We start from the raw sequence: 12,620 nt of genomic DNA, 5'->3' as shown, positions 1-12,620 counted from the left end.
TCTTTTAGTATGCAACTTTGAGTGGTTTCAGAACCACATGCCTACACTTCTCCAACTACTGAGTGGTAGGAGGTTGGAACCAGGGGCTTAATTTGGCATGGGGCAGAGGGGGCAACTTCCTCTCCCAGACCTCAGTTTTCCTCCAGACCCCAGTTCACCCCCCACCCTCCCAGCCTAAGCTTATTTTCTCCAAAAATGTTGTCAAAATTAAGATAAGGCTGAATAGTTCAAGCATCTACTGAAACAGGTCATTTTCTTTAGCACATCTTTACCCTTTTTATTACTATAAGGCTCGTTTTTCAGTTTTCCCTGTTAATTTCACTTGTTTTGGGAGAATTGCCTCCAGCGTTGACACCCCCCCCCACAGGATTTTGACAAAATTACGCCATTCGTTGGGGTATGGATTTAGTGATCTACTCAGAATGTCGTTGCATACCATGAACTGGATGCCCTGTATTCCCCTTTGAATAAAAGTACTTGAGCAAATACCTTCCTTGGACGTGCGTGAAAATATGAGCGCATCACATTTACAAAAACAGTGAAATTATCTGAAAATGATCGTATAGAAGGGAGAATACCATGATTAAAAAAAAAAAAAAAAAAGCAGGAGTCGAACGCAAGCCACTCTAATTCAAAGTCGAACCAACAGAACCAAACCTCTAATAATCTAATTTGATATATTAGTGCTTGTTCCTTAATGTCTAGCTTATTAAGGGGGCTTGGAGGAGGAACATACGGGAGCTGTTCTTGAAAACCTCCGGCTATGGGTTTTGGATCATAATTATTGCAGTGATGATAGCGTTTTATACTTCCAAGCTTTTCTACTTAAGAAGCGACATCAAAAGTGTTGTATTTAGTGGTTGGTATATCACACTTACGGATGGTAGAATAGATAAACATCACGTAGATAGGAAAAATAGCTTTCAAATGAACCACTAAACGTCACTCTAAAAGGTCGTGGTAGCCAACTAGCCCCAGCTTTTCCACTTGAGAAATAACACCAAAAATACCGTTTTTAGTGCTATTTGGAACTTGCTGACGGTGGAATTTATAGGAAGGACGTAGAAAGGGGCGTAATTTTTTATGGGGCAGGAGGTGACAACTACTTCCTGCAGACCCAAGCTCTCCCCCCTCCCCCCTCCGATCTCATTTTGCCCTCCCCCCAGCAGAAATTTAGTTTCTGCACAAAAATCTTTTCAAAACTAAGATAAACCTGCATAATTCAAGTATCCAGAGAAACGGGTCAGTTTTCTTTAGTATATTTTTGTCTCTTTGGTAATATATGGCCTTTTTTCAGTTTTCACTATCGTTTTCACTTGGTTTGGGAAAATTGGTTCCAACTTTGCCCCCCCCCCCCGGATTTTGACGAAATTGCACCTTTGGGCGTAGATATGATAAATATGTTTTATACGAGCTATTAAAAATCTGTCTAGTTACCTGCGATACCGATACACCCAATAACAATACGCTCATACTGATAAGCGTAATATAAATACGTCCACTACTGATAAAGCGTGCATCCTTTTCCCCAGGGATTATGAAGGGTCATATCATCACCAAAAGCAGAGATTTTACTTTTGGACTATATTGAAGAAAATGGCTATCTCAAAATTGTGATTTCGTGACTTTGGGGGGAGAGGGCCTTTAGGGAGGGGGGCTAGTTGTCCTTCAATCTTTTGGTCACGTAAAAATAGCACTAGAAAATTTAATTTCCGTTCGAATAAGCTATTATACACCTCTCTATGATGTTCTGGGCATCCCCTAGCCTTAATAGAAAAAAAAAAAAACGAAAAAAAAAAAAAAAACGGGAGACAGATAAGTGCTATCCATGCAAAAGTCATTTTCCTTGTTGTTAAAGGAAGGGGGCTGTAATTTCCCATAACTAGGTTTTCGACCGTGCTGATTCCAACGGTAGACTTTTGAATTTGATCAGATGCCATTTTTGAGGAGTTTCAGGCTCTTTTTCGAAATCACCGTAAATTTCTTTCGCAATAAACTTTTACTTCTAAGACAAACCGAAATAATAGTTACCATTCCTGAATCAGTGTTACATGAAACTTCTTTTCACTAGGTAGTCTTTTTTTTCAAAACACGTTTTTTAACATTCGGTTACTTATCGGCTGTGATTCACTCTTTACTAGGTTGTAGCTACCTCTGCAACCATGATCACTATGATTTAATTAGGCCTGTGTCTCAACAAGAAGTTCGGGATCAGTTGTAAAAGATGAAGGGTAGTTCGGGTCCAGGAACAGCTGGTATATCTACAAAGGCCCTGAGGTTAAAAAGGACTGCTTTAATACCCATGTTGACCTCAATTTTCTCGTTCACGGTGAAGAAAGCTTGTTGGCCTCGCTCATGGGGTACTTCGGTAGCAGTACCTCTTTTTAAGAAACGTGACAGGAAATTACATGAAAACTTTAGGCTCGTCTTTATGGTGTAAAAATGTGGGAAAGCCATCATAACCTGACTAAATTGTAAAGATACGTCATAACCTGACTAAATTGTAAAGATAGCAAAGTATGACTTTTGCGTAATGATAAGAGTAACGAAGTATAGATTTTCTTTGTTTAAGGAAACAAACAACTTTAGCTTGATTTTGAACAACCGTACCCTTGATTCAACAAAGACCATAAAATGTAAATACAAATATGGGACTGACGCTTCAAACTCGAGGGATCAACGACGAGAGATATTAAGCGATTTGAATCACATGACCAAAAACAGGGTTTTTAATAGAGAAAGCGGATACTAACTTTTTGAACAAAGAACTATTATTAGGATGACATCAAACTGGTCTCTGACCAATGACAGAAAAGAAGAACAAAATAGAGAGAACTTAAAATAGGGATTCAGGAACGAAAACGGGGTAGTCCTTTTTTTGGAAATCGAACAAAGAGTAAGTGTTTACTTTGTAATAACGATAAGCTACCACTGTCTGTCTGAAATTCTCCTTGGGGATAAAAGTTTGAAGATAAAGGTTAAAATAAGAAGAAAAACCTCTAAAAGGCTTTCTGTCACTTGGAGATAATTTTAATACGTATATAAGAGAAATTGATGATTTTGGGACTTATAGTTTCATTCGTATTTCCACCTAAACAAGGCTTGAGCCATTTGGACAAAACAGCATTTTTTTGAGGTTACAATAAGCCAAATTAAATTTCTTCCCAGAAATTTAAGCTTTGAATAACTGAGAGTTTAAGGAGGAAAGAAAACCTCAACCAAGAAGAGAAAGCTAGGAGAGCCATTTGGGCTTCCCCTTTTCAGCCTAGAGTCCCTTGAGACTTAGCTTGACTTTATAAAGACCTTATATTCTAAAATTGGAATTATCGGACAATAACATTAATTAACCCCCCCCCCCCTTTGTGCAATCTTCAGACGATTATACGAAGAGGAACACACCGTTCCCCTTTTAATCACTCTTTCATTTCGTTAATCCCGTACTGCATGTTTATACAAAGGTAACCTCAATGTTTATACAAGCAGGTTAGGGGAAAAAGGGGAACAATATTACCAGCTAAAGAATTTCTAAACCTTTATGCCCAGATATTTTCAATTAAGTTTCTCTGCTAAAGTTAAAGCTTAATAAAGGTCCAAGGAATACACAACCCTTTCAAGAAATAAGAAAAGAACCTCTTGGTTTAGGTTAATGAAAATTTGAATTAAAAGCAAGTACGGTTATTCTTAGCTTAGCTCAAATATAACTTGAACTAAAGGGTTTTAATAACCCAGAACTCAAGCCTTGACTAGCTGTTCAAGTGTAACCCCTTTAAGTTGAAACATTCGTTAGCTTAGGATTAACTTAATCTTTTTCTTTTCGGTATATATTGGTGAGTTTGAACAAGTAGATCATTTGACCTTAGAAGAGGTTTGGAAATCGTCAACATAAATAGTCAACATAGATAGAATTAGAATATTTTTCCTTTTATCTTATTTTATAAATAAAATCAGTTGTCATTGAATTTTGACTACCGATTCTTACCCAACGCCTCAGTTTGTATCACGCTACCAAATTTATTAGCCCTGCTAGTAGGGGCAACCTCACAACTGGTCGCAGCGGTACTCAAGTTCGGTACAACTTTCGTTTAAGTGGGGGAGGGTTAATTAAATTTAAAACTTAGTACAGTTTAGTCCTGTTCCTCACAAGAAAGTGTGTGTTCAGTTTTCCAAAGCTATCCAAGACAGAAAAGTTTGGAAAAGTGTTCATTAATGGAAAATTTTAACCTAAAAGGGAAGCTCAGACAGACTTTTATCTTTTATCTTCCTAAGATTCTTTCTTTCTTCTCCTTTACTTTCTCTATATTAACCTTTACTTTATAATATTAACCTTGAGGGTTAATTTAAATCGAGATATTGAGCTAATTCTTACGCAATTTATAAACTAAATCATTTAGTAGTTTAAAACAATTTAAAGGTTCAAAAGGTTTCCACATTAAGAGTTTATAAGGATAGAACAATCATTAGTTCAAATGAAAACAAAATCAAAGAGTTAGAAATTGCACTACAGGACGCACAGTCTAGAATAAACGCTCTAGAAGGGCAATATAGAGATGCCACGGTCACAAGTAGGCTTCAAAGCCTATTTGTCGAGAAGAGATTTGAATTGATTGATTAAATGTATAGGGACTTCTCAGACATGTCTTTGGGAGCAACAGTGGTTGACTTAGGAGACAAGACATCCCCTGGAGAACAAAGAGATAACTCCAGAGAAGAATTTCAAAACATAGGAAATTATAAAAATAACCCAAAGAAATGTTTGGACTGTGGAAAGAAAGATATGTCAGGACCAACTTGGGATAATTATTCCAAGTATAAATTTAGTAAAAGAAAAAATGCTTGCATAAAATGCTGGACTTACGGGGATCTATATAGACAATCGGAATGGGAAAATCCTCCAACTTTTATCCGCTGTGGTAAAATAGGTCACAAAGCAAAATATTGTTTAGCTCCAACACCTATGCACCACCCCTAAGAAAAACTTTAAGGCAATATTGCCGAAGGTACTTCGGCCTCCAAGCAATGGTTATGGAGCCACCAGAAGGCACAGGCCCAGATTCCGTAGTTTTGTAGATATAAGTTAACCGTTAGTAGTAGATTTAGTATGACCAAGAGTCACTAACACGAACAAGACTAGGACTATGAAAGTCACTAGCAAGGAAAGACTTGGACTATGAAACAGGAGTCATTAGCACAGACAAGACTAGGACTATGAAGGTCACTAGCACGGAAAGACTAGGACTATGAAACAGCAGTCACTAGCACAGACAAGACTAGGACTACGAAGGTCACTAGCAAGGAAAGACAAGGACTATGAAACAGCACTAATTATCACAGACAAGACTATGACTACGAAGGTCACTAGCACGGAAAGACAAGGACTATGAAACAGGAGGAACTATCACTTACAAGACTATGACTACGAACGTCACTAGCACTTACATAATAGGACTATGAAACAGGAGTCACTAGCACGGACAAGACTAGGACTATGAAGGTCACTAGCACGGAAAGACTAGGACTATGAAACAGGAGTCACTAGCGCGGATGATTGAGAGGAGTTTCGTTCTAAATATGAATGAATATCTAATCTCGTTCAAGAGGTATTTGTCAGCCGACAAATATGTATAAAAAAAAAGAGTCATTCAATAAAGTTCATCAGAAAATTATTCTTATAGGAGACCCTATCTAGTGTTACCGGAATTATATAAAAATGTCTTTTTGTTACACCAGTTGAAAAATTATAAACGACGGTTAGTAAATATAAGACAACTTAAAAAGATAAACAAGGAAGTAACTAAAGGTCCAATTCAAATAAAAAAGTTAGTAAAGAAAACAAAAACAGTAATCCTTTCTATTCTTCAAGCAGAAAATAAAAGTTTTCCATTCATTATTACAGATCCGGCAGACATGCTTAGGACAATTTTCGGAATTGAAAATTCCCTGCCAATAGGCTATACAATATCGGTAAATTACAGACGATACAGCTTACTGGAACTTTATAAATCGACTAGCTGCAATGTGGCGACACAAAAATTGAAATTGTTGGTTATTTGTGATTTTTCTATATCAGATAAGCAAGATAGGTTCAGAATGTTCGAAATGTTCAACATTCCGATCCCAGTGTCAAACACTTCGTATTTCTTTCAAATAGAAAATGAGTTCAAATTTTTTGGGTTAAGTAAAGATCAAACGAGATATTTTTTAGAAGATGACAATATAGAAAAAAGATGTAATTTAAAAAGTATACCATTATTTTGCAACCACCAATTTGTTATTAGAAGCACACAAATAAGCTCCTGAATTTTGGAAAACTATATGGAAAATAATGCATTAATTAATAAAGAGTGTCAAACCAAAATTATAAAGGAGAATAAAATCTTAATCCAAAGAATTGGAAGGGAAAAGTATATAATCACATCTCCTTTCAAAGAAGAAATAAGAATACATTTCGAATGTAAAACAGAAAAGAAAACAGTAAACTCACATATATAAAAGGCAGCTCAATAGTGAAATTGCCAGAAAAATGTTCTCTAACTGCAGAAATGTTAAAGATGAACAGTATGTATAGGGGACAGATTACAAAGGAAATGGCACCTTTAAATATATCGATAATTAGCCTAGAAGGAAACCTCTCCATAGCTGGTATAAAAAAACGAATGGAGCAAAGAATTTTAAGATTTAATCTCTATATATTTCCAGAACAACTCCAAGAGGCAGATTGGCATAGCTGAGCTAAGAAAAATGCACATTTCCTTAAAGGAAGGAAAAGGAAGTAAAACGGCTAGCAACTGGACATTTTTTTTTCAATACCCTTAATCTATTTCTATCTTTATTAGGACTAGTCTCTATAGGAATAATATTCAAAACATTGAGAAAACTACGGTTAGACTATATGAAACAAAATTCTCAAGGATTTCAGGTAAATGTAGAAGAGAAGGAGATTAAACTAAATTGATTCTTAGCAATTTATAGTTTCATTAAGAAAAAATAACTGTACTAAGAATTTTAAGTGTGGGAGGTTGTAAAAATGTGGGAAAGCCATCATAACCTGACTAAATGGTAAAGATATGTCATAAACCTGACTAAATTATAAAGATAGCAAAGTATGACTTTTGCGTAATGATAAGGGTAACGAAGTATTAATTTTCTTTGTTTAAGGAAACAAACAACTTTAGCTTGATTTTGAACAACCGTACCCTTGATTCAACAAGGACCATAAAATGCAAATACAAATAGCGGACTGCCGCTTCAAACTCGAGGGGTCAACGACAAGAGATATTACGCGATTTGAATCACATGACCAAAAGCAGGGTTTTTAATAGAGAAAGCGGATACTTACTTCTTGAACAAAGAATTATTATTAGGATGACATCAAACTGGTCTCTGACCAATGACAGGAAAGAAGAACAAAAAAAAGAGAACTTAAAATAGGGATTGAGGAACGAAAACAGGGTAGTCTTTTTTTGGAAATCGAACAAAGAGTAAGTGTTAACTTTGTAATAACTATAAGCTACCACTGTCTGTCTGAAATTCTCCCTGGGGATAAAAGTTTGAAGATAAAGGTCAAAATAAGAAGAAAAGCCTCTAAAAGGCTTCTGTCACTTGGAAATAATTTTAATACGTATATAAGAGAACTTGATGATTTTGGGACTTATAGTTTCGTTAGTATTCCCACCTAAGCAAGGCTTGAGCCCTTTGGACAAAACAGCATTTTTTTGAGGTTAGAATAAGCCATATTAAATTTCTTCCCAGAAATTTAAGCTTTGAATAACTGAGAGTTTAAGGAGGAAAGAAAACCTCAACCAAGAAGAGAAAGCTAGGAGAGCCATTTGGGCTTCCCCTTGTCAGCCTAGAGTCCCTTGAGACTTAGCTTGATTTTATAAAGACCTTATATTCAAAAATTGGAATTATCGGAGAATAACCTTCATTACCCCCCCCCCCCTTTGTGCAATCTTCAGACGTTTATACGAAGAGGAACACACCGTTCTTCTTTTAATCACTCTTTCATTTCGTTAATCCCGTACTGCATGTTTATGCAAAGGTGACCTCAATGTTTACACAAGCAGGTTAGGGGATAAAGGGGAACAATATTATCAGCTTAAGAATTTCTAAACCTTTATCTCAAGATATTTTCAATTAAGTTTCCCTGCTAAAATTAAAGCTTAATAAAGGTCAAAGGAATACACAACCCTTTCAAGAAATAAGAAAAGAATCTCTTGGTTTGGGTTAATGAAAATTTGAATTAAAAGCAAGTACGGTTATTCTTAGCTTAGCTCAAATATAACTTGAACTAAAGGGTTTTAATAACCCAGAACTCAAGCCTTGACTAGCTGTTCAAGTGTAACCCCTTTAAGTTGAAACATTCGTTAGCTTAGGATTAACTTAATCTTTTTCTTTTCGGTATATATCGGTGGATTTGAACAAGTAGATCATTTGACCTTAGAAGAGGTTTGGAAATAGTCAACATAAATAGTCAACATAAATAGAATTAGAATATTTTTTCTTTTATCTTATTTTATAAATAAAATCAGTTGTCACTGAATTCTGAGTACCGATTCCTTACCCAACGCCTCAGTTTCTATCACGCTACCAAATTTATTAGCCCTGCTAGTAGGGGCAACCTTACAATGGAGAATGTGGTAAGTAAATTATTTTGTAAGGTTCTGGAACTTAGGTTAAGAAATTAGTTAGAAAAGGAAGAAATACTTAGCCCGGTGCAAGCGGAATTCAGATCTACGTTTAGCACTGTTGATCATATTTTACTTTGGATATATTGAAAAGGAAATATTCTAGAGGGAAAAATGGTCGGCTATTCGCAGCCGGCTTTTTCTTTTATCTTATTTTATAAATAAAATCAGTTGTCACTGAATTCTGAGTACCGATTCTTACCCAACGCCTCAGTTTGTATCACGCTACCAAATTTATTAGCCCTGCTAGTAGGGGCAACCTTACAATGGAGAATGTGGTAAGTAAATTATTTTGTAAGGTTCTGGAACTTAGGTTAAGAAATTGGTTAGAAAAGGAAGAAATACTTAGCCCGGTGCAAGCGGAATTCAGATCTACGTTTAGCACTGTTGATCATATTTTACTTTGGATATATTGAAAAGAAAATATTCTAGAGGGAAAAATGGTCGGCTATTCGCAGCATTTTTAGACCTGAAGAGTGCTTTTGACTTGGTAAATAGGAAGCTGTTACTTGAAAGACTGTTAGAAATAAGCCTGCCTTCTTATTTTGTAGCGATAATAGCGGATATGTATCGGAGGGTGAAGTTTGTTGTGAAGGTTAAGGGAAATTTTCTAGGCTGGTTACGTCTCATGTTGGAGTCAAACCAGCAGGTATTTTACCTCCTAAGCTTTTCTCCTTGTTTGTTAATGATTTAGATAGTTTAATGAAAAGTAATAGAGCCCCTTATGTATCTTTGGATTGGTTTTGGCAATCATGTATGTTATTTGCGGATGAAATATCCCTGGTGGCGTATGGAAGAGATAGTCTTCAGACGCAATTAGATATAATAAAAGATTATTTAGAAAAAAAGAATTTAGTGTTAAATGCTAGGAAGTCAGTAATATTAGTATTTAGAAGCAAAGGGGAGGTTGATTTTAATTTTGGAGGACTAATCTTAGAGGCTAAAGAGGAATTTGTTTATTTAGGTGTTAAGTTTAGTGCGCTAAAGGGGATGTGGGTATGTAGGCATGTAGATGATTGTAATTTAAGGGGTGATGTAGATGAAAGGGAATGGAGATCATTGCAATTTAAGGGGTAATATGTTAGTTAATAAATATTCTATGGAAAAGTAATTTAGGTCAGTTAGCTGATATGGAGATTCAAAGAGTATTCCAGACAAAAATAGCTTCTAATCTACGCTATCGGGCCGAAGTTTGGGGTTTTCTTAAAGTTAGAAGTAGTTTAGCTAAGATATCTTAAGGAAATTTTAGGCTTGAAGGATTCATTTACTTCAGTGGTTGGGCTTTTCAATTAGGGGCTTTTCAAACAGATTTGGGCTTTTCAATTAAAATAGTGTTAGATTGGTTAGAATGGTGAAAATTTGGGAGAAAATAATTAGGCTAGAGTTCGGCTTCTTAAGTTAGTTTATTGAGAGACTTTGAAGAACGGTAGACGTGATTCGTGGCCAAATCATGTCAAGAACTGGACTTTTGTGGCCTTTTGGAGATGCGGAATGAAAGAAAAGACCCAATGAACGAGAGCGTGTCAGTATGGAATGAAATCCAGCAAACTCTAAACGACCAAGAAATTCAAGAGTGGCATGCCCATAAGGACCAATCTATGTCTTTGAAGTTTTACTCCCAGGCTAAAAAGTGCTGGGGGAGGAGTTTATTTTGAATTTAGGTTGAATAGAGAGGACTTGAAGAAATGTTGTTGATAAGGGGAGATATTTAAAAACTTAGAAGAGAAGAACATTTTTGAGAAAGTTTAGGTTAGCTGCCGGCCCCTATTTTTGCCCTATGTGTTGATGAGAATCTCTTTCATTTTGTATCCGAGTGTGAAGAGCTGTCTGAGTTGCGAAATGAATGTTTTGAACGAGTGTTTAAGAGTGAATGTTGGTTAATTGAGCGAATATAAGAAAGGAACATGTGTGTTATCAAACAGTTGAGTAAGTTTCTTCATTTAGAGATTCAACATAGGAAATTATGTTTTAGGGGATAGTTTGTTAAGGTTTTCAGAAATTGATTTTTATTAGGGTTGTTGTTTGTAGGTTAAAATGTTACCTTGTTGTGTGTGTTTTTTCTTGGTTTGTATAATTTGAAGTTGTATTTTGTCCCTCAAGCTTTGTTTGTAGGTTGTATTTTGTGTTGCTATGGCCCACAGGCTTTTTGCAATAAATCTTATCTTGTTAAGGACGATTAATAATAGCTGTCTGATATGGTGCTGAATAACCGATTATATCTCTTATTGCGAAAGAATATAGCATACTTAGAAAAGAAATTTTCAGAATGTACCATCCAAAAATAAACATTAAAACAAAACCGAGCTCCTTGGCCGTAGATCCTTGAAACCCCATCCTTGACCACATACCCTTAGCCCTTACACTCTTTGCGAGGACCACAGAAGAGATATTTTGCACATTCCCAAAACGCAAATGCCAAATCCCCTCAACAACCACCACACACCCATAAGAACAGTCTGTAAATTTAAACTTAGAACCCCAGCTTGAGGCAAAACAGGGTAGAAATATCAAAATACGAAATCTTCGTCTTTTCATGAAATCTGACTGTATACAATCTAATTGGAAATGCTCGCTTATCTTATAAAAAAAATCCTATACTCTGGGATTTTGGAAAGACATTGACGCTTCAAGTTAAGTTTTCGTGTCTTCAAAGACGCCTCAGTTTCAACTGTCCGTTGTATAGCATCACAACAACTGTCTTCTGAAAATTTTAATACGTAGTTGGCTGGGAACAATTGGATTACTGACACAAACAGTTATAAAAAAGTATAATATTTATGTTTTTTGATACATTCTAATGACATTTACCGTTTTAATAATATCAGCATCAACCAGTCCCCACGATTTGGCCAGCTTATATTCATCCTGCAGCGTAGTTCCTGTAACGGATGGATCGTCAGTGTTGATTGAAAAGTTCATCCCGTCTCGATTAAACCTATACAGAGAAAATATGTATTATCAGAATTTAAAAGAACCAAAAACTGTATTGATAACCAGGAATAGGCAATGGAGGAATAATGAAAGCTAGTCTTTCCTTTTTCAGATTTCTTGTAATATAAACTATATCTAATTCTTATGATTTTTTTTTTTTTCATTTTACTTATTGTCTATAATAGAATCGTACTTAATTATTTTTTTGGTCAATATATTCTTGAAATTTCATGTGAAAAAATATAGAAAGAAATTAATAGTAAAATAAAATTAGGTTTCTCTATGGATGTGATTATTGTTTTGACATCTGATTGCATTGTTTCCTCACATTTTTTTGTTTTTGTTCTTTCATTTCTATTTTTATTTGACAACCTGAATGGATATTTTTCTTCTAAGTAACCTTAGCGGAGGATCTTACAAATATATCTGCACTTTTCCCAATTCATTGAACCGTTTCTTTAGTCCTATTCCTAAATATTATTTTAGATTTAATACAAAAAAAAGAGATGGTAGCTATCGTTGGATTCATTTAAATACTCCTTAAAGAAAGTGAAAATTTGCTGATAAACAATTTCTATAGTAAGGAGTTTGATATAATGAACCAGTAGACAGAAACACAACAGTTGAAGCAAGGCTAATAGGTTTAAAACACATTGAACTTTTCCGGTTTTTCTTTTTTGTTAGACATTTTGAATCCTTCTAAGAAGGATTAAACACATAAAAGTGCTTTTCAAATCGGAATAGAGAGCGACGTTAAAATTGAAACCAATGCAAATTACCCTACATACAGGGTGGGCGCGTCCCTTAAAGGTCCCTATTCCATACCCTAAATTTAATTAGTGCTTTCGTGAACGCATTTTAGAAGGCGACAAATGTTTCTGTGGTTAATAATTACAAGTCTTTTATTTACCAATTGCATTCAATTATACCTAAGATTATTCTAATAATATTGTGAGACTATCATAAGATTGGGCTGCGTATATGTTTAGGAAGGAATATGCCACC

The 12,620-nt window shown here is 35.4% G+C and overlaps 1 protein-coding gene across 2 annotated transcripts in view; it reads right to left on the bottom strand.

Moving 5' to 3' along the window:
* Nucleotides 1-12,620, bottom strand: part of LOC148952239 (adenosine deaminase-like) — a 56,959-nt gene that overhangs the window by 2,021 nt on the left and 42,318 nt on the right. For both annotated transcript variants that reach the window (XM_089088888.1, XM_089088887.1), the window contains exon 8: nucleotides 11,493-11,619. In XM_089088888.1, the coding sequence (XP_088945014.1) occupies nucleotides 11,493-11,619 (127 nt within the window). The remainder of the gene's footprint in view (nucleotides 1-11,492; nucleotides 11,620-12,620) is intronic.

Source organism: Artemia sp. Qi Xiang Cuo, chromosome 5 (genome assembly GCF_049724085.1).
Source record: "Artemia sp. Qi Xiang Cuo chromosome 5, ASM4972408v1, whole genome shotgun sequence".
Taxonomy (NCBI): Eukaryota; Metazoa; Arthropoda; class Branchiopoda; order Anostraca; family Artemiidae; genus Artemia; species Artemia sp. Qi Xiang Cuo.
The sequence above is the reverse complement of the archived record's forward strand: the minus strand, read 5'-3'. Positions and strand labels throughout refer to the sequence as shown.